The 27,014-nt window shown below is 48.8% G+C and overlaps 1 protein-coding gene across 1 annotated transcript in view; it reads left to right on the top strand.

The window, feature by feature from the left end:
• The first annotated feature begins 1,905 nt into the window (after positions 1-1,905).
• The window catches only part of zeb2b (zinc finger E-box binding homeobox 2b), a 74,549-nt gene continuing 49,440 nt past the window's right edge, over positions 1,906-27,014 (top strand). Inside the window, 2 exon segments of the mRNA XM_080493110.1 lie at positions 1,906-2,153; positions 3,457-3,595. Of these exon segments, the coding sequence (XP_080349236.1) occupies positions 3,523-3,595 (73 nt within the window). The 5' untranslated portion in view covers positions 1,906-2,153; positions 3,457-3,522.

The following is a 27,014-nucleotide window of genomic DNA, read 5'->3' as shown; positions in this document are numbered from 1 at the left end:
GGTTCAAGTGTGTGTGAGTGAGTGAGAGGAGGGTGGGGTGGCTTCGAGGGGGGGGGGGGGGGGGGTCCGACTGCTTCGTCTCCATGCACGCACCGTGGTGCTAAATTACGCATGACGATAATTCACCCAGGACTGGATCCACTTTGGTCCCGACAAACAGGGAGGTGAGGCGGCCGCGGCCGCGGCGCGCTCCGTTCTCCACCCACCCCGGGCTCCCGTCAGCCACATTTTAATGGAGGGCGAATTGTCAGAAAGCCCCACAAAAGTTACCAATAACTGGAACAAATCTGGCATTTACGCGTAGTCCTGAACGCGCAGACAAGTTAGGAAACAAAAGTTGGACAACATTTGACTGCAAATGAAGAATCCGTCATTATGTGACTTCTTTTTGCCGCATCTGATTTTTTTTTGTGTGTGTTTTTTTGGAGGGGGTGTTGGGGGGGGTGGAGTGAAGAAGGAGCGTGTGAGGGGGCATCAACCAGTTCAGCCCCTTGATTGATGATTTAATTAGCCATACAGTGGCGAACTGCAGGAGGACAGGACACAAAATAATACTTTATTTACATAACCAATCAGGGAGCCGCAAAGGTGGAGCTTCCTCTCTCTCGCTCTCTCTCTCTCTCTCTCTCTCTCTCTCTCTCTCTCTCTGAGTTGGAGTCAGACATGGCTGAGATGGTTGACTTCTGTAATAAATGCGAGATTCATCCTGTTTAAGTGGCGTCCACAACGAAAAATCACTGTAATAACGTTGGAATATTCCTGTAATGTTCCTGCGGGGACTGTCAGTGTGTGCGGGGCTCTCTGCGGTGACTTTATTGCACTTTGTGCTCCTCCTGCAGCTCCTTCAGTGTCAGCAGAGTCCCCGCAGAGGCTGCGGGTCGCGTCCGTCACCGCCGGCTGACACACTTGTATTAAAACGAGAATCCTCTTCGCTTCGTTTTTGGTTGAAGGGGTTTGGAAATGCAGGATGACTCGTGCAAATAAAATATTTTAGTTTCTTTCCTCCACGCCCTGCAGAGGTGGGCACGGACGGTGATGTACCTGCAGCGCGCGGCGCGTGACGCACGCAGGTAACATCACCGCAGGTCATTGAACAATTACCCCCCGTTATTCTGCACTCGCGTTATTTTATTTAAACCTTTAAAGTCCCATTTCGTCCTCCACAAATTTATACACGGTTAAAACTCTGAGGAAGTTTGATCTTTTAATTTTCTCCAAAGACATATAATAATTACAATAAAGCAAATTGAAGCCCTGATATTAAATAAATTGCGTTCGTTAAAATTTAAATACAAACGCGTAAAATAGCTCCACACTAGATTCATATTTCACAGTAAAAAAAAATAAAAACCTGCGTTTTTACCAAAATTTGAATTATAAAAAAACAAACCTCGTCAAACAGTTTGCAGCCAATTAAAATAATAAAGAATCTGTGGATTTGCATCCTGCGTTAACAGCTCTGCCTATTCTGCAATTAAATGGATATATAAAAAATAATCCTTACATGATTGCGGCCGCCGTGGACGCACTCCAAGTTTCTCCCCCCTTCTACACACACACGCAAAAAACACATATACACACACACTCTCGCTCTCCCGCACACACACACTCACTCAGTGTCGCCTGTTCTGTGCTCCGCGTCGAAGCCCGACATAGTTGGTTTCACTCAAAAAGAGAAGAGATGGTGAAAGAGAGAGGAGAGTGAGGGAAAGAAAAGAGGGGGAGAGAGAGATAGAGGGAGGGAGGGAGGGAGGGAGGAAAAAAACTTCACGTTCAACCCAGAAGATGCTCACGTTTGGCTCTCCTCAATTATCCCCTCCCGTGAAGATAGGTGGCGTGCGTTTCAGGGGGCTTCTCCTCTGTGTTACACGGCAAAGAAAAGGAGGTGGAAAGAAAAAAAATGTCATTAGAAGAGGCGTAACACGTCAGTCCCTACCCAGGTTTGTTTCCTGGAGTGGGTGTAAGACATCAGTTGTAAACCTGCCCTAGCAGGAATAGCGGTCCCTCCCTCCTCCCAACTATTTCTAAGGCTTTATTTCTAAGGCTTTATTATCACCGGTGGAAAAGGATCCGCTCACCGACGCGCTCCGGTATCATCCCTCCTCGAAACTCCTTATTCACAAGACACCTCTTTACACCTCCTAAAAAAGCAGGTACGTGCCTCCTCACTTTGTTATTTACAGACGCCTTGTGTTTTTGTTTTTTCTGGAAATTGTTGGATATTAAACTTCCGCGCGCGCGCGCCCGCCCGCGTCGCACTCTGGAGCTCAACTTCGCCTTACCTGCGCAGGTGGAGAGAAGGTGCGTGTGTTGGGATTTTTTTTTATTTTTTTTCGTCCACCTCCTTTTGGTGCGGAGGCGTCCTGCGAGCCTCTCGGAGCCGGGGACCGAGTGCCGATCAGCGGCCGTTTGGCGCCGCACAGCACCGCTTGTCGCGTGGAGAGAGAAACGGCGACGTGCGTCCCATTTTACATTAATGTCTCCTTCTGCCATCCAACAACCAAGAAAACGTCCATCCTGTCAGTATCCACTTCTCCTAATATTGAGGGGATTTGCGCTGATAAATGAGCTGGCGGAGCGAACAAACCCACACACACCATTTCACTCTTATCGCTTTTGTTTATGCGCCATTTGTGCCTTTAAAGATTTTTTTTCCTCCCATAGTCCGGACTCATTTTGCATATTTGAACAATTATTCCCCATCTGTTATTTATTAACTGTTGACAACAGAGTGTGGATTCAGTTTATTAAAGCAAGAAGAGCAATTTTCTGAGGCGTACCCGTGTTTATTGAAGTTCTGTGAGTTTTAATCAGACCACACAGTCAAGGCTGATTTCCAAGCTCACACTCATTCTCGGCTTTACGGACTCTGGATCCGGCCTGAAAATTTCACTCACATTTCATTTATTAACCTGCTTCGCCAAACCTGGACTTAAAGCGCCAAACGGGGACAGATTGTGACACTTTATTAAAAATGAGTAAATAGTTTTTTATTTAAATTTAAAAAAAAAAAACGTATTTATTGAGGAGAAAAGCAAAACGCGCTCGGGAAACTTTTATAAATGAAATAAGAAAATAAGAACTGTTTATTTTTGTGAACTCCTCTCTGCTTAAATGAGTTGTGATTTGGCAAATGAAGAATAAAATATAATATTTGTGTTTGAGCTGTTTGCTGGGCTGTTAATGGCTCTGAGCTGAAATGAGAATGAGAACACGGATCCCCTCTCAGCTCCTTCTCATACTTTCACCCACGGCTCTTTTTTCTTTTTTACAATCTGCCCCTCCATCCAAGTCCCGTTTTCAGTTTCTTGTCGGCGTCCGGCGCAAGTGGACCCCCTCTCTAATCTCCACATTGTTGGTGCGGCTGTGTGTGTGTGTGTGTGTGTGTGCGTGTGTGCGTGTATGTGTGCGTGCGTGTGTGTGTGTGTATGTGTGTATGTGTGTGTTTCCCGTCAGATATCAGGCTGAAATCAAGGAATCGAGTCCATGCGAGCTGCCATCTGATCCCACACACACTTATCAATGAAGCAAGAGATCATGGCGGATGGCCCCAGGTGTAAGAGGCGAAAACAAGCCAACCCGAGACGGAAAAACGGTAAGAAAATCACGGGGGACACAGACCTAACGGTGGTGGGGGGGTATTCCTCTGGATGTGAGCGTTGTGAGGGCTTGCACCGCGGCTCAGGGGTGTGTGAGGCTCCGCGGCTGGTGCGCTTCTCTTTGCGCACGGATAACGGGACCGCTCTCCGGGAGAAACTGTGCGTAATGCGCCCGTGTTGTGCTCCACAGCCGGCGGAAGCTCTCCTCCCGCGGGGGTAAATTGTGTATTTTTATTGTTGGGGGGGGGGAAAGGGTGCCGCGGAGCAGTTGAAAAGTTGTGGCTGTTGTAAAGTTGGAGCGGAGCGGTGCCGGGACAATGTCCGCCATGAGGGCACGGTGCTGCGGTCACCGACCCGAGCTCACGCCCGCTGCTCGCTGGGATTGAGTTTTGATTTGCTGTAATCCTGATGCTCTCCCGTCTTTCCTGGGCCTTTAGCTGCTTTCCAAGTCCCTGCACTGTCGCTGTTATCCGGCAAATTGTTGGTTAACTTTTTCTTTAAGCGCTGCATTTTTATTTATTTTTTGTTCTTGTTGTCCACCGGTTATCTCCAGTTTATTGTAGTGGAGGGGTCGTTTATAAAAAGGATGACATGTCCGATAAATGCAGGACATTAATTGGGTCTGGACTGGAGCGCTGGAGGTGGAGATTTGTTGGTTTTCTTTCTCCATTTGACTGCACACTTTCCCACACGAGGCAAATCTGCAGTGACATTTCCTGGCCCCGTTATTCCTGATTATTCCATATAGGCTCCAAACACTGGCTGAGGCTGTGTGTGTGTGTGTGTGTGTGTGTGCGCGTGTGTGTGTGTGTGCGTGCGTGTGTGTGCTCAGTCCAGGCTTGTATTTGCTTTGCTTTCTCTTCAACAGTTTTTTAATCTCTGCCCCCACAGGTTATTCATCTAGATCAGATTTCATTTATTGATTTGAGACAATCAATAGCAGACAAGCATTTTGTTCCACACTAAACAGCACAGAGTGGAGATTTCTCATGGAAATATAAATATAAATATCCATGTCCATACATACATACATACATGTGCGGGATAATAGGAGCGTTCAGAGGAGATGGCAGTCTGTTTAGCTGTGGCCACCTGTTTTGGAAAAAGGGGGAGTGAGAGGGAGAAAAAGCAGCCTTGGCTTTTGTACCAAATGCAGCGTTTGATAAAATAATATTAGCAAAGCAAATATAATTTTCACACCCTTAAACCTGACAGCGAGCTCTGGCAGAGTGTTTCAGGAATATTTTTATCTCCCGGCTGAAACACACTCGCTCATCCAGCCGCTCGTACCTTTAAAGAAAACAGATTTCAAATATCATTTCCCTTCATTCTTTTTTCTCTTCATAACAACAAGCTCTGTCTGATGACCCCCAATCCCCCCCTCCCCTCCTCCTCCTCACCCCCTCAATCCTCCCCCCCTGGGAATGCAGAGGCTTATTGAGGCTTGGCCACTCTCCCCTCTCCCCTCTCTCTCTCTCTCTTCCTGCCTGGCTCGGCGGAGGGATGGCAGGGCAGGGCGAGGAGCGTGTGACGGCCGGCAGGACAGCAACTCTCTCCACAAACACAGAGAAAATCCTCCGCGCAGAATCAAAACAAAACCCAGAATAAATAAGCTGAATGTGTCAGCAGATGGAGGTCGGACGCTCCCGGACGGCCTCGTCTCCTCCTAACCAACAAATCACATGAATATACACAAATGTGATATATGTGCAATTACAGCTAATTTCTGTGAATGGCTTCTGGAGGTGGCGCCGGCGTGTTTGGGTGTAAATTATAATTTGTTCGCCACCTGTCTTTATTTCTGGTTTGGAAATGTTTGGTGGAGCCGGAGTCGCCACTTTTCCACCAGAGATGTGATTCCCGACTCGACGCGGTCGATTCCACCGACGACTCCTCTGCTTTTTCTCCAAAATGGACGCATGGATTTCAGTGCCAATTAGTATTAATGAGGCATTTGCTCACTAAGTTGTCTAACCAATGACATTCCCCTCGTCCAGATGAGTGTTTGGCCTTCGGGGCTGGAGGTGCTACAGTAGCTTTACTCACTCGCTGCCCCGTCTGTCATCTGGTATTTAAGAACACTTCATGACGGAGAAGCTACAAAAAAACGACATTTTGCTGCGAGCCGCCGCTCCGCCGCCGCCGCCGCACCCAGAGGAAACCCTTCTCCTTTATATTTTTCTGTTTCCTGGTGTGAAACTTGATCTCGGCAGCGTGAAGCGTTTGAGAGTTTGGCCCTCGCCAGGTGTTGCTTGTCACATCCAGCTGTGCGAGCGCACGCACACACCTGTCCTTATTTTCACATGATTCAACCGGCGCGAGCGTCAAAAACAAGCCTTCTTCCCTTTTCTTGCTTTTTTTTTTTCTAGCTTTTGTCTTCACCATGTTTTTCATATTTCTGTCTCTCCTACACACACACACACACACACACACACACCGTGGCAGCGTTCTGTGTGATGAGCTCACCAGGAAATGCAGATGTTGCACGGTTTGATGGTTTGATCCACTTTTTTTTTTTCTTTTTTTTTTTTTTTTTGATACCCCAGATGACTTTTGAGTGTCGGGACATACCCTCGGAAATACACTGATTACATAATCTGAGGCAGTAAGAGAAAGATGAGGCCTCTCTCTCTCGCTCTCTCTCTCTCTCTCTCTCTCTCTCTCTCTCTCTCTCTCTCTCTCTCTCTCTCTCTCTCTCTCGGCCTGCTGGAGTTTGATATAATCGTCTGAATGTAGTTATTGAGGCTATCACAAATTCACGCTTAAGGTGGAGAGAAATGGGGTGTGTGTTTGTGGGTATGTGCAGAGATGAGGAGGAGGAGGAGGAGGAGGAGGAGGAGGAGGAGGAGGAGGAGGAGGGGGTGGAGGGTGATTTCTTTCAGAGGCAGACAATACCAGATTTCTGCCAATCTAAACAATTTGTCCATCTCTATTATTCCTCTGCCTTTTTAAAGTTGTGTTTGCAGCTCCGGCAGTGAAGAATAGGGCGAGCGGAGGGGGTGTTGGGGGGGGACAAGGTGCTCCCTTTCTTCTTCTCTTTTCTCCCTCTCACCCCCCTTCTTCCCTTCTTCTTTTCCCAGATTTTCCCTCCTCTAGGTAGGGGCATTTTTTTGGGGGGACGTGAGTGAGAAGGGGGGGGTATAAAAAAGAGAGGGGGATGTGGAGGAGGGCAGGTTTCGCAGGGCGCTCGCGGACAATTGATTGTCAGCGGTAATGTGTTTCATTTACATGTTTATACCGTCAATAGTGGCGGGGGGTTGTCCACCGCCGCCATTCAGCGCTGCCATTCCCATACGGGTTGGAGCAGCCGGCGAGCTCGCGCTGCTCCTTATAGCTCCTTATTTATGAATTTCCAGCAGGAGGAAGCAGAGCAAAGTGTTGTGCATGTGGAGGGAAATCAGGGATTATTTTGTTTAAGCAAGTGAAATAATTACTGTGAGATATCAGAGAGCAGGAGGCAGCAGGGGGGCCACACTGTCGTGGTGGACACACACACACACACACACACACACGGCCAGGGATGATTTTTATAACGCCGGCCTTGTGCTCGAATCAAACCCCCCCCCATGCTAAAGGGCTAGCAGGCTAATAATCAGGAGCCATACTCCTCCTGTCACAACTGCAGCATTATTTCAGCTCTTTTGCATCCTTTTTTCCTGCCTCTCGCGCTCTCCTTCCACCGCAGTCGTCACGAGCTAAATATATCCATCTGCTCAAAGTGTGTGTGAGTCAAGTGTGTAGAGCCAGCCACATAAAAATGAATGGACTCCCCCAACAGATCCCTGTCATTTCAAGCAGATCCCAGCGAAACGACGCCGTTCCTGCCCTGCAAATATTATTCCTCCAATGAGGGGACCCAGCGATCGTAACTCACCTGATTTATTTATTTATTTTTTCCCATTTCGTTTTATTTCATTTTATTCTATTTAGTGTGTGTGTGTCACAAAGAGGCAGCGTGGTGTGATATCTGCCGCTTTCAAGCTGATATGTTATTCAACAAACCCTCTAATATGTGCTTTCCACAAGGAATTAAAGCAGGAATGTAGCTCAGCAACAGCAGCCCCCCCCCCCCCCCCCCCCCCCCCCCACACACACACACACACACACACACACACACACACACACACACACACACACACACACACACACACACACACACACACACACACACACACACACACACACACACACACACACACACAGCAGCAATGCACAGTTTTTTTCATGCTTTGATAAGGCAGATAAAAGCAAATAGCATGGCTTGTGGCTGTACACCCCCCCCCCCCCCCCCCCCCTTCACTTCAACAACCCCCAACACACACACACACACACGTACACATTGAACAGAAGAAAAAAAAAAAGACTAATGATCATCTCCACTCCATCCTGGACACTGGACAGAAAACTTTCATCACCCCCCCCCCCACCCCCCCCTACCCCCACACCCCCCACTCCTTAAAAAAAAAAAAAAAAAAAAAAAAAGCCCAAAAAACATTTTTGACACATTTTTTATTCGTTCCTCGACCGCCCTGCTTGTGTGAAGATATTTTTCGCCTGGCGGCCAGAGAACACACACTTGCAGAGGCCCGGCGAGCCCGGACCCCTGACACCGCGGGTCTTTGGAATGCCTTAGGTACGATTTCACTTTCGCTCACATCAATGCTGACCTGAATGCCTTTCATATCTGATCCGCCGTGTCTCTCCTGGTAAACATCCCCCGGGGGGAGAACAAAGAAAGGAGCTCCTCTTCTTCTTCTTCTTCTTCTTCTCCGTCTTCTTCTTCTTCTCCTTCTTCTTCTTCTCCCTCTTAATCACAATTCAGCCCCTTTCGCCGCCAGCAGCAGGGCTACACATTTGCATTCAGCATCAGAAAAAGGGCCTGAGATGAAAAGGGGGGCGAAAAAAAAAAAGAAGAGCAGGAGAGGAGAGAGACGAGAGGAGGAAAAAAAAGAAGAAGAGGAAGGGAAAAATGGGGAGAAAGAGGTGGGTGGATGGGTGGGGTGGGTGGTGGAGAGAAATAACTAGGGTGTTTGTGGTTGTTTGTTGGTTGTCCCCTGGATACAAGCCTTTTATAGCCTCCTTACTGCGGCTCAGGCCCGGGCCCCTCCTGACAGACAGATAGTGTTACGAGATGGCATGCCCACACTATTCGTGGCCACTCACACTTAAGAAGAAGAAGAAACGAGGATTGTGCACGGAGGAGAAGAAGAAGCAGAGAGGAGTCGGGAGCAGGTGCTTTTCCACTGCGTCTGGCAGCGAGACGCATCCAAAAGTTCTCAGCAACTCCGCAGCGCCGCACGTTCCTGGTTTAGGGGGAGCAGGTGTCGCAGGCTTAGAATCACTCTTTAAAATCATGTCCTCCACATGATTAGCAGGATATCTTTATCATCTCATTCCCAGGCAGGATGTATGCAAATCTTAAGCAAAGATGGGGCGATGGGAATGGAGGAGGAGAAGGAGAGGAGGAGGAGGAGGGGGAGGAGGGAAGGGGGGCATCATGTGATATGGATTCCAGTTTTCTTTCTTCCCTTTCTCTTTCTGTTCCTCACTCAGAACTTTTTTCTTTCTTTTCTTTCTTTTGGGTTAAGAAGAAGGATTATCGGTACACCTTCCCTCCCTCCTCCTCCTGGCCAAGCTGCGCAGGATTTAGGCAGATTTACTTCAGCAAACACCTTTGGACACTCGGGTGGGGGGGAGCAGGAGTCTGTTTGCAAAAGGGCCCTTTTGTTCACTGAGGTTCTGGATAATGCCTTACCAGGCAGCCATGATATTAACCCGTGCTTTGGAGGAGCGGCTGGAGGTGTTGGAGGGGGTTAACTCTTTGTATGACAACTCCTGCGCTGTCCCTCCTCCCCCTCTTCATCCTCCTCCTCCTCCTCCTTATATGAAGCTGCGTTGTTTGCACTTGTTTTCCACTGTTGTTGTGGTAACTCCAAATTCCTGTGATCTCTCTCTTTTCTTTTCTTTTTTTTTTTTGATGGGACACATTGGTTTTGGAAAAGCAGAGCCACAGAAGGTACACTTTATTTGGGTGACACACACACACACACACACACACACACACACACACACACACACACACACACACACACACACACACACACACACACACACACACACACACACACACACACACACACACACACACACACACACACACACACACACACACACACACACACACACACACAGAAGCGGGCCCTGCCAAGAACGATGAAAGCGAGAGCGGTGGCTGGGCTCCGTTGCCTGACTAACACCGAGCCATGAATCAGCCAATCGTGAGCCAACTGTGCCCCGGCGACTTCCCTTTATGTTGAAACTGCTATAATGATGCAGCGTCCAAAACAATGTGGCGGCGGCGGCGGTGGCGGCGGCGGCGGCGGCGGCGTGGCGTTCCCCGCGTGCTTCTGGCTTCTCGAGAGAAAAGGTGCAGTTGGTGCTGATGAACTGCTGCTGAACTTGGTTGAGCTCCGTGGCGGCGGCGAGGCGGAGCGAGGCACGGCGGCGAGGCACGGTGGCGAGGCACGGCGGCGAGGCGAGCGCCGGGCGCTCGGACTCGGGGGCCGCTCGGCTGGCGTGAATGATGGAGGGTGATGGAGGAGAGGTGACAGACTCCGAGGTGTCTGTGCTCCCTCTCCGGGTTTGACAGGTTGCTTCAGTCCTCTTCCTCCTCCTCCTCCTCTTCCTCGGCAGTCAGATGTCTTTCTCCTGCTCCCCGGACTTGATTTCATGCCTTCCTGCTTGTTTTCTTTTGTTTTCTGTTTTTCCTCCTTTGCAAATTTCACACAGAAAAAAAAAGAAAAAAAAAAAAAGAGAGAAATTGAAACTTCACTGGTCCGGCAAATAATTGCATGCACGCATTTGGACTTTTCATTTACGTGTGTACACTCTTTACCCTAAGCCGGCATGTTTTATGCATTGCGTAGGAAGGAAAAATGCATTTTGAAATATCATGCCTCATTTGAGTCTTTCTCAAGTGAAAATGCAAGTCTTTATTTGGCCCATCCGCTGCGCCTCGTCCTGCTGTTTGCACTTATTCAGTTGTTGCGCCGCGTCTCGCCTCTGATTTTTCGACATTTTCTCCCCGTGTGCGAGGGCGTGCGGGCGCGACAGGTTGCCGAGCAGGTGTAAACTAACATTCACATTTCATAATTAAGCAAAAAAAAAAACAACTTCTCCTTCCTGAACAATAGCAGTCCAACTGTTCCTCCAAATCTACAAATGAAATGTGATTTTTTTTTTCCTTCTTTCGTCGAGGAGGAATATTCAACTCGCTTTTCCGGGGAACAAAACCTTTTTTCCTTCTTTCTCCTTTTCTTGCCGGTTGCACGCTGCATGTTGATGTCACGACGTGTGCAGGCGATGCGCTGGTATTGATTCCAACACGAGTGACCTGTCAGCTCTGTTTATGAAGCGTCTTTAACAAACAAGATAGTGTGTTAATCCAGAAACACACAGGATCAAATATAGATTAAATCAAAAAGAACAAACACGCCGCAGCTGCTTCCAGCTCCCGTGTGTGTGTGTGTGTGTGTGTGTGTGTGTGTGTGTGTGTGTGTGTGTGTGTGTGTGTGTGTGTGTGTGTGTGTGTGTGTGTGTGTGTGTGTGTGTGTGTGTGTGTGTGTGTGTGTGTGTGTGTGAGCTAAAAAAAATAGCTAATCACCTCCAAATTGCCCATTAGAAATATTTCTTTCTTTCTTTCTTTCTAAGACGACACCTTTGTGCAAACAAGTGTTGAAGCAGCCTCCAGTTTTTCTGCTCTGATGTCGGTGCAGCTGATCTGCAAGCGCCGCGCACACACACACACACACACACACACACACACACACACACACACACACACACACACACACACACACACTCTTTGATGTATGTTTGATTGTCGGGTGGAAGAGCTCTTCTGGCAAGGTCACGGCCGTGTGGAACAATCAATAACAGATCGGCAGATTAAGGCTCGGTGACATCTGGAAAAATCTAGAGCTTTTTCTTTTTTTTGTTCCATGCGGCTCCGTCGTCTTCCCACCTTTAATTCAACATAATAGAACATGCTATTTGATCAGGCTCACTTCCTCACCGTGCTTCATTATTCACAAGGTGTCCCGCTTCTTCTCCACCTAAGTGCTCCCTCTTCTTACCTTTTTTTTTTTGAACTAACGAGGACTCGTCTGCTTCCCTTTGTGCTCCCTCCTTCCTTCCTTCCTTCCTCCTCTTGCGTGGAAGTAAATTCAGATGTGTTATCTCAATTTAATTGCAGCCGATTGCCAAGCCAGATTAGGACAAAATTAGGTCATTTTGCGGTTGCACAGATTTCTCTGACTTCCACGCTTTCATCTCGGCGTTGATCAAGCACCTTCCTAAGCGGAGGCTGCAGCCAAAAGGGGAAACGGTCAGGAGCGGCCTTGTTATTCAGAAGTGCGTTTAACCTTTGGCGAGAGTGAGTCAAGGAGAGCACATCTTCCCCCGCTTTAAATGTCATGCGCGGCGCAGGCAGCGGACATGTGTGGCAGCGGATCTGAGCGGTGACTTCACGTGTTAATGGGTTGTGACTGGAGAGGGAGCCCCCGCCCCGAACGCCTCATGTCCCGTCGCTGTCAACGGCGAATGTCAAACAAACACCTCTTCAGGTAGCGGGGGGATAATCACACCGACAGGCCTGTCCTCAGCCTTTCTGACACGCCGCGGCTCGGAGGAGGAGGAGGGGGCTCTCCGTGGCCTCGGGCTCAGGTTTTTTTTTGGGGGGGGGGGGCAAAGTGGTCAAGCAGGAGGTCAAGGATTTAATAGAGCGGTGGAGTCGGGTATTTCCTGACCTACAAACCTGCACAGAGACGATTCAGATACGGAGTCTCGAGTTCAGACCCGGGCCTTGTGACTGCGCCGGAGACACAGCGTGTCTTTGCTGGAGCTCCACGGCTGCAGGGCCTCCAGGATGTTTTTCAGCTGTTTGCCTGCTTCTCGGTGGTTTTCTGCTCTCAGAAGTGGTTTTTAACGGCGTGTCTGGGCTCTCCTGTCATTGCAGTCCTGCAGGACCGGCGTGGTGCCCCGTCATTACCGAGAGGCCTGGGCTGCAAATAGACTCCACACCAAAAAAATGAAGAAAGAAAAAAAAAAAAGACATATTTTTCTGGTGTTTTGCTTCAAACTTTCCCTCCACCTCCGTCCCGTCCGTCCATCGCAGCAGCCAGTCAGCCCACTCTAATTACTTCTCCCCCACCCAAGGGAAGCTACTTCCTTATCGCCGGGCCGTCTTGCTCTGGCATTCCTCAGATAAATTCCCCTCCACTTTGTTATTCTTACTACTTAGGGCTATAGGAATTAGCATGGCCATCAAAGCAGGTCTTGTACGCTGCCTTTTTTCTCACCCCCCCCTCCCCCCTCCCCGTACCACCTTATCAGTGGTCGTACATCACGGCCGGGCGGCGGGCGCTTGGCGTGGAGGGTGGGGCGGTGCTGACGGGGCGCTGCTCCAGGTGAACTTTGATTGAGGTGGTGTGTTTACTGCACCGCGGCGTCCCGGGGTAAATAATCAGGGCTGCATTCAGCCCCGCTCGCTCTGCGACGCCGCCGAGCTTCCTTCCTCCTCGCCGTATGTTCCCCAACATGGTTTATACCTCAACAGCAAGCAGACGCCGCCTTATAAACTGGCAATCACAGTATCCCTAATGTTATTACTTTTCATAATTAGTTACAGCAACACTCATTCCACGACTGGCGGAAAGGAGTATTCCTAAGTAATTAAGGTAATGAAATATTCATTTATGCTACCTTTTCAGCGGCCCCACAAATGAGGCAGCCATGCTTAATGTCCGCCCTGCCTCTGATTTTATTATGATGGCAGACTGGCACATCTGCAATTAGTACTCGCACTGACAGTTAGCGTTTTGCACGCGGCGGTAAGCAGAGGGAGGCGAGGCGGAGCAGCCGAGGGTGGCTGCACCCCGCTGTGATTACACGCCCCCTCAGACCCCGCCCCCCCAGCCGCCAGGCGTCTCCCCTTCTTCTTCTTCTTCTTCTGTTGTTGTTGTTACCTTTATCTCCTCCTCCCCGACGGAGAGGTTACCTTTTCCCAACGGTGCAAAATCGACTTGACATAACTGTTCATCAGTTTCAGCACCCCCCACCCCCGCCCCCGCCCCCACCCCCACCCCCACCCCCTCCTCACCCCGAGGTAGTTTGCATCAAATCAGGCCCAGTCAAGCTTCAAGTGGAAATTGGCAGGCCAGAACCTGACAGTGGGGGAGATGGTGGCGGGGGAGGGGAGGGGGGAGGCGGGCGAATCACAACGGCGCTCACAGCCTGAACGACGTCCAACATGGTGACGGCGAGGTCAGGATCGGGGGTTAAGTGGTAATAAGTCACTTTAAAATCAAGATACCTCGTCCTCCTCCAAGTGAGTCACTTCAGCGGGAAGACAACTAATAGTTTGGATCTTTGTTTCCTGCCAACATCTGTGAACGCCTCGACCACGTTTGCCATTCGTGGGGCCAAATCTAAAAACTGCCAGAAATGGCTTCCGTGCTCGACCGCCGCGAGGCTGACACGCACATTTTCCTCCAGCGAGGCGCAACTTCTCCAACGAGCAGCGCAAGAAAATGGAGGTCAAAGGTCTGCCAGTGTTTTTATTTTAGCCCTTTATTCCTATTCTGATTCAAACATGGCTGACACACACACACACACACACACACACACACACACACACACACACACACACACACACACACACACACACACACTAATTGGCAGACAGACAGGTCACAGCAGACGCAGATGTGCCGTCTCTCTCTCTCTCTCTCTCTCTCTCTCTCTCTCTCTCTCTCTCTCTCTCTCTCTCTCTCTGCTCGCTCGCCCTCGGAGGAAAGCACATCGGGACTTTTGTGATGAAACTTTTAGTGAATCTGGCTGCTCCAGTTCTGTCGCCGCCACGTCACGGAGCTCCAAACTGCTGGTCTGTGGCAGCTGCTATATTTTGCTGTTGAGGCTGAGAGGGAGAGGTGAGGGCTTCTTCAGCTGTTTGTCTCTCCTCACTTTCATATCTGTTCCTCCTCCCTGTTACACCTTTATCTTCTCTTTCTCTTCTCCCTCTTCCCCCTCCTTCTATCTTAATCTTTGCCCCCCCCACCATGTGCTCTGATGGGCTGATGGCCGTTTCGACAGGGCAGCATTGAGGTAAAACGGTGTGACGGCAGAGTTTTGTTAAGCCGAGAACAAAGGCTGGGAGATGCCGGGCCCTGCCATTGTCCTGCGCACCATATTGGCCTTGCCACAGTTTTGCAGGATTTAATGCTCTGTTTACCTCCAGCCGATCGCCGCTAATATCCAGAGAGGAGCTCCTTCCTCTAAGACGGGCTGAGGTAGAAGCAACCCTCGGAGGAATCAGCTGTTTGAGTGAAAGTGCGCTCGTTGTGTTCACCCCGAGCTCCCTGAAGCCCAAACACAGGTGCACATGATTGTTTATGTCTCTTTGAGGGACTGTTTTTCCCAGTCGCTTCAGTCAGTGTCACCGTGACTGCAAGATACGAAACCAGTGTGTGTGTGTGTGTGTGTGTGTGTGTGTGTGTGTGTGTGTGTGTGTGTGTGTGTGTGTGTGTGTGTGTGTGTGTGTCTGGTCCGTTGGAGTTCCCCTGCATGGTCTTTGGGCAAACTGAAAGCAGTGCTCAGTGGGATTAGAGAATGAGTGTTGCTGGGAGGGGTGGCGGAGGACAGAGCACCAGAGGATTCTGGGAGTTTTTTCTTTTTTTCTTTTTTTTTTCTTTCTGCCTTATTGCCAACACTTTGCAGCAGCATCAGAGAGAAAACATGACAGTTACCTCACTCCGTCCTTCAAATCTGCAGGACTGGAGGTTAACGTCTCCACAACAAACATTCGATTCAGGAACTGAAAGTGTAAATAAATCAGGAATTTGAAACATTTTCAGAAAAAAATCTCCTGATTTCAATGAGATCTTGACAGTTCCCATCATACTTACACATATATATCTATATATATAGATATATATGTACACCTGATGGTGGTGGAGGAAGTCGCAGCAGGGGTGTGTTTGATTTCTACGCCCTCAGAGTGTGACGGTGCCTGGCAGGGAGGGAGTGGCGCTTGGGCCAGCAGCTGTTTGTGATTCAGGATTACTGCAAAGGGCCGTTTGGTTTCTGTCTGAACTGAACTTTGTCTTCAGTTTGACTGAACCTCCGCGTTCATAACTTCTGACTGAACCAACCTTCTGGCTTCACTGCTGATGCAGAAACAGTCCGGCTCTTTCCAGTCAGAACCACGTTGGGTTCTCATGAAGAACATCTGATCTACGTCCGCTGAAGTTCTCCGGCTTCCTGAAGACGGTTCAGCAGAACGTAGGAACGTCTCCTCAGTGATGTGCAGTCGCAGTGACATTAAATAAAAGTGAAGTTTGGGACAACAGGGGGCAGTAAACGCAGCGCAAAGCGCCGTCATCGAACCCAATGATATTTTCACGAGCGCATAAAGATTACGAGTCGGCTCCAGTAGCACCCATCTGTGCTCGGGTTTAAAGAGGCTGAGGGAAGAAAGGAGATGACTTTCATTTGGGGGAATAGTTTGTTAAGGTCAGGCCAGATAAGCGGGAGAGTTAATCCGTCCCCACGGCGAGCGACGCCACGCAAACGTTGAGGAACCCTCGCCGCTCCGGCTCTCAAAGGGTTAAACTGAATGAAACAATTTGTTCACGCGCAAACTGGCTGCGTGCAAACCTCCTTTTTTGTGTGTGTGTGCAAAACAATTACAAAATTACAGTAGATAAAAATTGAACGGCGCCAGTATTTATGCAATCAACATAACGAAGAAACAAAACAATTTAATGTGGAAAAATCATCATTCATCTGCATTATAATTGCTTCTCTTTCACATCTACAGGGATGGTTAATTAAAATTGTGATTAAATGCGCCTGCACTGCCTAAGATGTCTTCCCCCTAAACAGGTGCTACAGAATTTAAAAGTAAAGAGAGAAAGCTAATTAGCATTGGAAATTGAGAAATTGCCTGCAAGAATCGGTGTTAATTTCACTCACTGATGAGGTAATTTATAAAGGGGAGCGCCGAGGAGTCGCTGCAGCACCAGATACTGCAACCCCCCCCTCCCCAACACCCCCCCGACGCCCCCCCCCCCCCCACCCCCACCGTTTCCCAGCATGCAGGTGAAGCTGTTTGCAAAACAGTGGAGCTGTTTACTCGTCTGCCTGGTGTCGCCGAGGTTCCAGCAGCCTCCCACATGCACATGATGACACCTGAACGCAACCTGGAGCTCACCTCCGAGGCGCCGCGGCAGAACCAGACCCACTCCGGCTCCTCACACCAACCAAACAACATCTATTTCATCATGTCCTCCTCTCACTTATTGTAGAGCGAGTGTGTGCTGGAGGTGAATCCAGTCTGTAATTCCGCTCTGGAGAAACTCACAAGTACCTCGTTTTAAAATCAGTTCTGAGACTTAAGAGATAAACATCAACGGTTAGCCGCAGCTTTACTCTCCATACTGAATCTATCTTCTGTTTTGGTGAAACGGCGTTTTGCGTCCTGGAGAACAGAACCTTAAATTCACACGTTCACATTCGCCGAGCCGCCGTTTGTGCAAACGGACTTCAGAGTTGAGCTGAGGTGTTTTTCTTTCCTTCTTTCCTCTCCGATCACTCAGAGTTTCCATAAACTTCACAGATACTGCTGATCTCCGGCTCTCGTGTTCACTCCCCGCTAGTAATTACCTGTCATTGTCTATCATCGTGTTTGGCCTTGGAGAAATGTCAGGCCCAAACTGTTCCACCATGTTCTGTGTTTGGCTGAAATCCCCCCGATCGGCCTGAGTCATCTGCTGCACAAAGCGGCTCCTGGAGTTTTGACAGAAATTGGCGTTTTTAAGCGGAGGAAGAGGAGGAAGAGGAGGAGGAGGAGGCAGGACAGGTGGGAGGAAGGGGCGAGCGGGCTGTAGATCATTAGACCTCCAAGGCGGCAGAAGGTTAAAAAAAAAGAAAAGAGGGAAAGCCAATTTGCTGAGACATACTCTGTCGACCTTTCATCATAACTGGAGCTTTTTTCTTTTAGATTAAGTCCAGTGAGCAGAACCCGGCCGCCTGTCAGCCCGCTAAGCCCAACACCCTCCTCCTCCTCTTCCTCCTCTTCCTCCTCCTCATCTTCACTTTTTAACAATCGTTGTCTCAGAGCCGCACCAACTTTCTGCCGTGTGACAAATCTTGGACTTTACGTCCCTCCTGCTCGCTGCTTTCCACAAAGTGCTTCGGTTTCTTTCACTGAGTCTTTAAAGTGAGCGCGACCTTCACAGACCTCCACCCCCCCCCCCCACCCCCCCACCCCGGCGTGTTCCCAGAACTTTGTTTTATCCCCAGAAGTGTGTGTCGATCCTCAGTGTGTCAGCGGCAGAAGCCGCTCCGTCTGTCTGAGGATGGAGGTGAGCGGCGCACAGATTCGTGGAGGAATTTGCAGAAAGTCTTTGATACGCGGTGGCAGAGCTCCTTCATGATTATTTTATGATCCCCCCCCCCCTCCTCCTCCTCCTCGCCATCTTCCCCCCCCCCCCCTCTCTCTCTCCTCGAGTCACTCCGCTGAACAGGTCAGGCAGTAAGTGACAAGGTATTTCGTCGTTTTGTGAACCTTTGCCAGACTGATTGTTCGCTGCAAGTGTAGTGTAACTGAGCCGCTTGTCGCTCGGCGGAGTGTGGAAAATAAGATCCAGGGCCCATTTTTCCTGCTCTGCCCTCGGTTTTACAACAATGTGAGATAGTAAAATAGATATGTAGTGGCTCGCTGCGAGCCGCACTGTCGCTCTTCATACATCTCCGTTCCACCTGACAGCGCGCTGTATTGCTCCAACATTTACACTCGCACCGGGCTGACCCGTGACCACTTGTAGCTGCCTATTATGCCATTACCGCCCAGGCAGCCGACTCCCGCCGGCTGCAGAGCGGCAGCGGAGCGGCTCGGTCCGCGGCTTTCTGCTCCGCCGACACCGCCGCAATCGCTGCCGCCGCCGGCGCTGGGAGGTGGAGGCAGATCTCTGCAGGTGGAGGACAGATCAGATGGAGCAGGGAGAGTTATCGCAACAAACTATTATGACAAAGCGCCGCACTTCTGCTTTCAACTTCTCCTAGAAACGCTGTTATTTTGGTCCTTTTCTGCTGAGATCAGCAGGTTTTCCTCCAGTCGGGGTGTCCGACATTCAAAAATGTGAACTGAAGCAACGTTACGTGCCTTTCAAAGTTCTGCATGTCGTGAGTCACCTTCCAACAAATAACAGATTGCATTACAGGATGGGATTATTCAGTGTTTTTCAAAAGGCAGAAATGGGGATTTATGTGTTATTTATGATCAGCTTGACACTTTCCAACAGGTTTATTCAATCTGGGCTTTAAGTGTTTCTCAATGAGAGTTAACAGGGGTGTGATGTTTGTGTTGATGTGGCAGCGCCGCCGTTCATCAGGGGGGTGAGAGAGATTTCTACGACTTGAAAAACACACACACACACACACACACACAGAGCGCGGGGGGAAAAGCCTCTCTGAAACCCTCCAGGAGAGACTCGTGCTACGACACCGGGGGGGAGAAAACAATCGCTAATATTAGGAGGCGAGGGGGTGGGGTTGGGGGGGGTGGGGGGGTGAAGACACACACACACACACAAACAAAAAGATGAAAAAAAAAAAAAAAACCCTAGAGTTTGTTTATGTGCACATAATGTGAGTCTGTGCGCCCGGTGAAGCGCCGCAAATGGGAGAAGTATGCGTGGGTTTCTCAGGTAACAGGATTACGTGGGCACATAATTGATCCATTTGGGGGAAAAATGACAGGCCTCTAAAGAGGCCTCGGCTTTGGAAATGGAGTTTATGAAACAGGCATTCGTAAATTCAAAGGAATCAATATGTCAATTTTATTACATCTCCGGGCCAGATGGGCATTAAAGGCACAGCTCATCCCTCTGCTGCTCAGCCTCTCTCGCTCTACCTCGCTCTACCTCGCTCTACCTCTCTCTTTCACTCTCACTCTATTCCTCTCCTCTGACAAAAGGCTTATTGCTCTCTCTCTCCCTCTCTCCTCTCTCTCTCTCTCTCTCTCTCTCTCTCTCTCTCTCTCTCTCTCTCTCTCTCTCTCTCTCTCTCGCACTCACTTTTTTCCACCTTTTAAAGCACTAATGCATCCTCCCTGGTGTCTCCAGGTCATTCCCGGTGTGTTTTATCGACGCTCTGTCACCCCGTTCGCCCTCTGTGGTGTTTAAACCGGCTCGACTCGCTTGCTTTTTTAAATCTTTCTCTAGTCGCACGTCTGTCAGAGCAGGAAAGAAAAAAAAAGCCATTGAATCGTGTTACCTGTGAAAAAACAACAACCCCTCAAAAACTCCTGCAAAAGCGGCGCAGCTTTGAGGCTGTTTGGAAGCATTTATTTAAAAAAGATTTTAACAAGCAGTTAGCCAGTGTGTGTGTGGTTTTAGGTGTTTTTTTTTTTTTTTTTAATGTGCCAGTGTTGTTTGTGGTTCACATGTTCAGAATAAATAAATATTTAAACCTTTTCTGTTGCACTCTAAAAAGACTTTGAAGTTGCTCTAAGTGTCATAATTGGGGAAACTCTGCAAGTTGCACGAGAGAAAACAATCTGGATCTATAAAGTCTTGTTTGCTTGTGGATTGTGGATGAATTCGTGTGTTTTGAACAGTTAAACAACCTGGTACAAGCACACTGCATAAACTTCTGCAGAGGAGACTTCAAATATTGAATGGAAGCATAGTTGAGGTTGTTGTGCGTGGAATAGCGTCAGAATTCTGAAAGTTGGCTGAAGTCTGCAACTGATTGTGGCTTGTTTTCCATGTATTTTGACTCGAAGCGAGACAGATAAGGTCCCATTGCTGCTGTGTTAATGTCATATTAGAGCAGATAAAGGGCCGACGGAGGAAGGAGAATGTGTGTAGGTGTAGACTTACTTACTTTTCTCTTCTTTCTTTGTCTGTAATTGGCGTACTTTTGTATTCCCCTCCCTCTCCTCTCCCTCTGTCCACAGATCTGTGTCAGACAAATGTCTCCCATCCCTTCTCGCTGTCAGTATTTTCCCCTCTTGTTATCTTTCTGTCTCTTCCTCCCTAATTCCTCGTCTGCTCCTCGCAATCTTTTACGTTATCAAGGTCTTTCTCTCTCTCACCGTCTCTGTGAGCCAAAGGTCCTCAGTGGCCATTTTGTCAGCGAGACTTTCTGTGTGTGTGTGTGTGTGTGTGTGTGTGTGTGTGTGTGTGTGTGTGTGTGTGTGTGTGTGTGTGTGTGTGTGTGTGTGTGTGTGTGTGTGTGTGTGTGTGTGTGTGTGTGGGGTATCAAATATCCCTGCCCAGGCAAACGCATCAGCTGAAATATGTTTGTCAATGCAGCTGTTGACTCAACACTATTATTCTTAAGAAAAAGGCGTTTAGAAGGAGCACAATAAACAGTTTGAAGGCTCGGCCAACAGTCGAGCTCTTAAAAGGCAAAGACACAGAAAGAGAGAGAGAGAGATAGAGAGAGTGGGTGGGAGAGAGAGAGAGGAGGGGGGGGGGGGCAGATTAAGCATTCTGCATTTCCCTCGCTAAAATATTCACATTTCATTTAAATACAACAGCATCCCAGGCAAGATTTAATTACCATCCAGCTATAATGCAAATGAATAATGCAGCAAAGACTGATGCAAACGGATAGAAATATAAGACTCCAGCAGCAGCAGCAGCAGCCTGATGCATGGAGGGGAAGCAGAGAGAGAAAAGGAGAAGGAAAAGGTTAAAACAGGCCTCTTGATGCTTACTACTTAGCTGGATTTGAAAGAGAGAGGGAGATTGACAGGAAGGAGGAGAGAAGGAGTGAAGGAGGGAGGCAGCGACGGTACAATTACCAGGCCCAGCTTCCCCAGCGTTTGCCAGGATTTTCCTTCTCCCATTCCAGTAGTTCATTTTTGGAGTAAGTAAATAATAAGAAGTTGGTGATGCTTGCATTTTTAATTCCACCCCCCTCCCCTGCCTGCACTTTTTTTTCTTTTCTGTTCAGTTCACTGACTGACATCTGCTATCAATGCTAAGCAGGTGTTCCCGTGCAAACAGACGTGCCCCTGTTTGTGTTTCGCCATCCCCGCCACCGTGCACCCAAATGAGCAACGTGATTAAGAATCCTGTAAATTTTTGAAAGGAAACGGATGGCTGCCCGGCTAGAACGTAATTACACCGCCGCCGACATCCGCAGCTCACCGCTGCAGCAGCCAGAGCCAAAGCAACAGCAGAGAATTAATAATATATAATGGCATCTTTCCTTGTAATTCATAAATGAAATAAAATGAAGGAGGAGTAACTGCTGATAACTTTTTTTTTTTTTTTACCTTCTCCCCCCCCTGGGGGGTGGAGGGTGTGTGTGTGTGTGTGTGTGTGTGTGTGTGTGTGTGTGTGTGTGTGTGTGTGTGTGTGTGTGTTGGGGGGGGGAGCATCAGTGGTAATTTCCAGAAATTGAGTCGAGACGATCCTCCTCCTCCACGGTGCGTTCACTGAACCCGGTGTGTGTTTTCTGTCTTTTTAGCTCATTTATTTACTAAATGACACCTCTGCATATGTTCCCTCACTTTTTTTTTTTTGTTGCTTTTTATCATTCTCCGCTTTCACTTTGCTGTATGATCACACACGGACAATTAGCTGTGACATCTCAAGTGGCAGCCGACTTCCTTCCCTTGAACTTCAAAGGCTGTCGCCACATTAACTTTGCACTTTCTTCCAGTTTTTCTTTTTTTTTTTTTTTTTTTCTCTCGCTCTCTTCTTTTCCCCGCACGTGGAAGGTGACGCCTGTAATCCCGTGCCGCCGCGCAGCACAGCGCGCGTACAGATGGTAACATCTGGGAGAGTCCAACCCAAAGCACCACTTCCTGCTCAATCCTTTCGATTTGCCGGCGAAGTGTGATTATTTTTGGAGTTGCGTCTCCCTGAAAGATCACGGCGAGCCGAGCTGCCAGGTACAACATAATCCTGATTAATGCCGTCTGACTGACGCGGTGATTCACGATGGAAACCTGCTACAAGTGCAAAGGGACGCTGTAAAACATTTTCCGGGGCCTCTGCCACCTCCACACGGGGATTTGAGGCGTGAGCAGAGCCTTGTAATGCACTCTTCACCAATTTATATCCATTTCTGTGTCTGCATGGCAGTCCAGGCACCTTGGCTGCCGCCGCCTCCCACGGCAGCTATTGATAGTGGCTGACAGACATTGTTTGGACAGTGAAAGGTGCGCCTCCCACTAGTAAACGTTGGCTTGCAGAAGGGAGGCGACGCTCCTCTCCTGTCCCCTCTAATCAGAGCCGGCGATGGTTGCATCCTCCCATTCGGATACAGGATAATTACCCTTCTCTGTGAACACTGGGACTTCACTCTGAGACTGTGGGGGGGTGGGGCGGGGTGGGGTGGGGGCATGGATGCTGACAATTATATTAGGGATGTGTGTGTTTGTTTGTGTGTGTGTGTGTGTGTAAACTGCCTTGTAGCTACCTTTCCCCTTGCCGCAGCTGAAAGAGAAGAGTGATGATATGAAATAATAAGGTGTAGTTATGTGAGCGGCTCCCGGCTGCAGCAGGACAAACATTGTTTTTGTCTGTTTGCCGTCTTTATAAAGAGCCGCTGTGGCCCAGATCAGTGGGTTTACTGTATGTGTCGCTCAGTGGGAGGAACAAGGCTCTGACACAGCCGGGCCCAGACAGTCCAGGTCTATTTGGGAGAACAATGCTCAAGTTTGAACATTTTTACATAAATGTGTCGTGGCCGATGATGTTTGCTCTGTTTTCTCTACGTGGAAAACGGTGGTGCCAGGCTGCTGTGTGCAAGGTCAACAATGAGCCTTTATTAGCAAATATTCCCGCATGCCACGACACGGCGGAAACCAGCAGAACCCAACACGGTCAGGCCGAATCTATAGTTTAGGAAAAGATTGGATGTGAGAGCATTTAAACGCAGCTCCAGATGTATTGCACACACAGCACCGGTCGCATGGAAAGGTTTGGGATTTCTCCCCACGCAGGCCGTTCAACATACTGCTCCAGTTTCCCACCTGCTCCTTAACTACACAATCAGCGCAATATTCAATGGCTGATCATCTCAAAAACGTCAATTTTGCATCCTTATGTTTCCACCAAATGCCAATTTAATTAGTTTTATTTGACCTAAACCTGTTTTCCAGTTCAGTCTGTATGATTCTGCAGCTGCCGCGTGAACAAACACTCTAATAAAGTGTTTTAGGGTGCAGAGAACAAGTCACATTTTCTCTTTAAATGCCAACATTGTGCAGTATGCTTGGATGCACAGCTGTGCAGTATAATAAAGTATACTGTTGTGTTGTAATGTGCAGCAGAAATGTGCTTGGAGCTTCTAAAGCAGCCTGAAATGAACAAGTGTAGTCCAGTTAACATGTGTGACAGCTGGAGTCGCTCCCTTCTCGCTCCAGTTTTGGTCTTCACCGGCTCTCTAAAGACAGATTCAGCTCTTCAATAGCAATTTGTCACACAAAAACAAGTTTTGCATGCTCATGTTGCAACAAAATGCCAATTTAATGCCTTTGAACTTGTTTGAGGCTCTTTCTACCTCCAGATCTGGAGGATTCTGCAGCTGCTGCATTAACAGACACCTTCTAAGATGTAAAAGAAGCATTTTCCCATTAAAAGGCGGCATTGTGCACGACGCTCTGACACACAGCTGTGTGGCGTAACAACGTGTTCTGTTGTGTAGTAATGTGCAGCAGAAAAGTGCAGCAAGCTTCTAAAGCAGCCTCCAGTGAACAAGTGCAGTCCAGTTAACGTGTGTGACCGCTCTGTTCGCTCTCTTTTAGCTCCAGTTTTGGTCTCCACCAGCCTCTTAGACACAGATTCAGCTCTGAAGCTGCAGCATGCACAATATTCAATGGTGGCTATTCACCAAATTGTCAATTTTGCACACTTGTGTTACGACAAAATGCCAATTTATTGCCTTTATTACTTCAATCTGCAGGATTCTGCACTTTAACGAACAAGCAAGATATAAAAAAGAAAATCAATTGTGCTGTTTCAGCTGCAGTTTGGGGCTCCAGCAGCTCTAAAAGACAGATTACCTTCTTATAATATAATATTTTTTTTCCAGCGTATTTTGCAACAAACTGCTGATTTCATCCCTTTAAATGTGATTGAAGTTTTTATTTTTTTTTACTTCTTTCTTTCTTCCTGCGCAGCGTCACCAAACAGGCTGATAATCCTTTGAAGACGTAGAAAGAGCTGCGTTTTTGTCTTTAAATGGCGGCATTGTGCGTCAGGCGCGGCGACGTGTCGGTGTGTCGGGGTAAAGTGTGTTGATGTGGAGTAACGTGCAGCAGGAGCCCGTGAAGCCGCCTGAAGTGAAGCAGTGTCGTGCAGCGTGTGACTGTGTGCACAGTGTTAATATGGAACAGTGGCCTGGTGGATCTAGTTAACGTGTGTGACAGCTGTGTTAATGAATGAATAGGGGAGCAGTGCTGCGGTGGTACAGTGGCACACTGGGGTCTGTTGTCGCCTATAGAAAAGCCGCCATAATGGCGGTGACAGTCGACGCGAGGTCGGAGCGGCGTCGAGACAGCGGCTATCTGTGTGTGCGCACGTCATCGTGTGCAGACAAGGTTCTCCTCCTCCAGCTGCTGGGAGATGATTCGGGTCACCGCGGGCTTCTGGAGGGTGGAGGAGGTGTGGAGGGAGGGGGAGGGGGGCAAACGGACGAATCAAGGGGGCAATTGTGTCTGGTGCCAGTCAGTCGTAATTAAGAGCAGGATCAGGGGGTGGACCCACGCACGCTGACAGACCCACAGACATAAAAATCACACACACACACACACACACACATGCATGTAGACATAAGCAGGGACGCTCACACACGCACTTAAGCCGGCCGCCCTATACAGAGCAGCTCACCTGAAAATAATCGCTGCGAGGGGCAGCAGCGGATGCAAATCAGGCCGGAGGTTAGCGTGGGAAAAGTGGAGCAGGGTAGCCTGGGACTAGGTGATCCTCCGGGCAGGGGGCCGGCCTCAGGAGGGGCTTTTGTTTCCAGCCTCCGTTTAAAAATACCCAGCGTGCACCTCCTCCTCCTCCTCCTCATCATCATCCCCCACTCCTCCATCACCTCCCCGGCCCCCCCAGCCGGGGCCGAGCACAGGGAGAGATATATGGTTTGTTTAACAAAGAGAGGTGTGTGTGTGTGTGTGTGTGTGTGTGTGTGTGTGTGTGTGTGTGTGTGTGTGTGTGTGTGTGTGTGTGTGTGTGTGTGTGTGTGTGTGTGTGTGTGTGTGTGTGTGCGCAGCTTTGATTCAGCTTATTTTCATCTCAAGTGACAAATTTGACATTTTTCTGCACATGTTTATACTCAAATGGATGGTTTTATGTGCAGATATTAAATATTTATGTGTCATTGCTGTTAAAAATGACAGTTATTCGGAGTTTTATCACATTTTTTTTACGTTGTCTGGACATGATTTTGTTCACGTAGCAGCTTATTAAGGCAGAACACCTCTTCAGGGTGACACCAAATTAAGTGTTAGGTATTAGTCTGAGTCAAAGGTTGGGAAGATGGAGCCTCCAGGTTCATAACTCACGAAGCAACGGAGACATTTTTCCCCAGAAAGCCAAAGTTTCTTGTAAATCCAGCTGCTCGTTAATAATAAACTTCTTTTCTCCTTTTTCTTCTCTTTGCCGGTTCGTCTCCACCCTCCACCCTCCACCCTCCACCCTCCACCTGCGCCTCTTCACTCCAAAGCAGGTAAGCACCTCCTCTCTGAATGCACTTGCACTTGCAGCTGTACACACACACACACACACACACACACACACACACACACACACACACACACACACACACACACACACACACACACGGCCATGTAGCAGCAGCATTTGCGAAGCTGTAACGAAGAGGGAAATATTGCTTTGTGAACAACACATTCTCATAAATATTCAAAGAGGTGGATATGAGTGGAGCTGTAAAAACGTGTGTACGAATGTGGGGGGGGGTGTGGGGGGGGGGGGGGGCAGTCCAAACAAGATGCTCGACAGCGGCGGCGGCGTGGATGTACGAGCTCGGCTGCAACCTGTTTGCCGGCGAGGCGGCGGATAGCGTTCGCAGCGTCCTATGTAATACCTCTCTCTCTTAATTATTATTTATCGGCACTACCTCTGGCCTCGCCTCGCCTCGCCTCTCCTCTCCTCTCCTCTCTCCCCTTTATCGCCTTTCTAAATAATTTCTACAAATGAGGAGGGTTCCTGTGCTGCAAGCATGCAGACGTGCATGCACGCCGCAGCGCTCAGCTTTCACTCATCAAAGTTTAATCGAAGCCTACGTTTTAGTTTTTTTCGAATAAAGCACACTTAAAAAATTTAGATGCAAATTATTTTGCATTATTCATGCATCCTCCCAGTC

Source organism: Lipophrys pholis (assembly GCF_963383615.2).
Source record: "Lipophrys pholis genome assembly, chromosome: 23".
Classification (NCBI taxonomy): domain Eukaryota; kingdom Metazoa; phylum Chordata; class Actinopteri; order Blenniiformes; family Blenniidae; genus Lipophrys; species Lipophrys pholis.
This window is presented reverse-complemented; position numbering and strand designations above follow the sequence as displayed.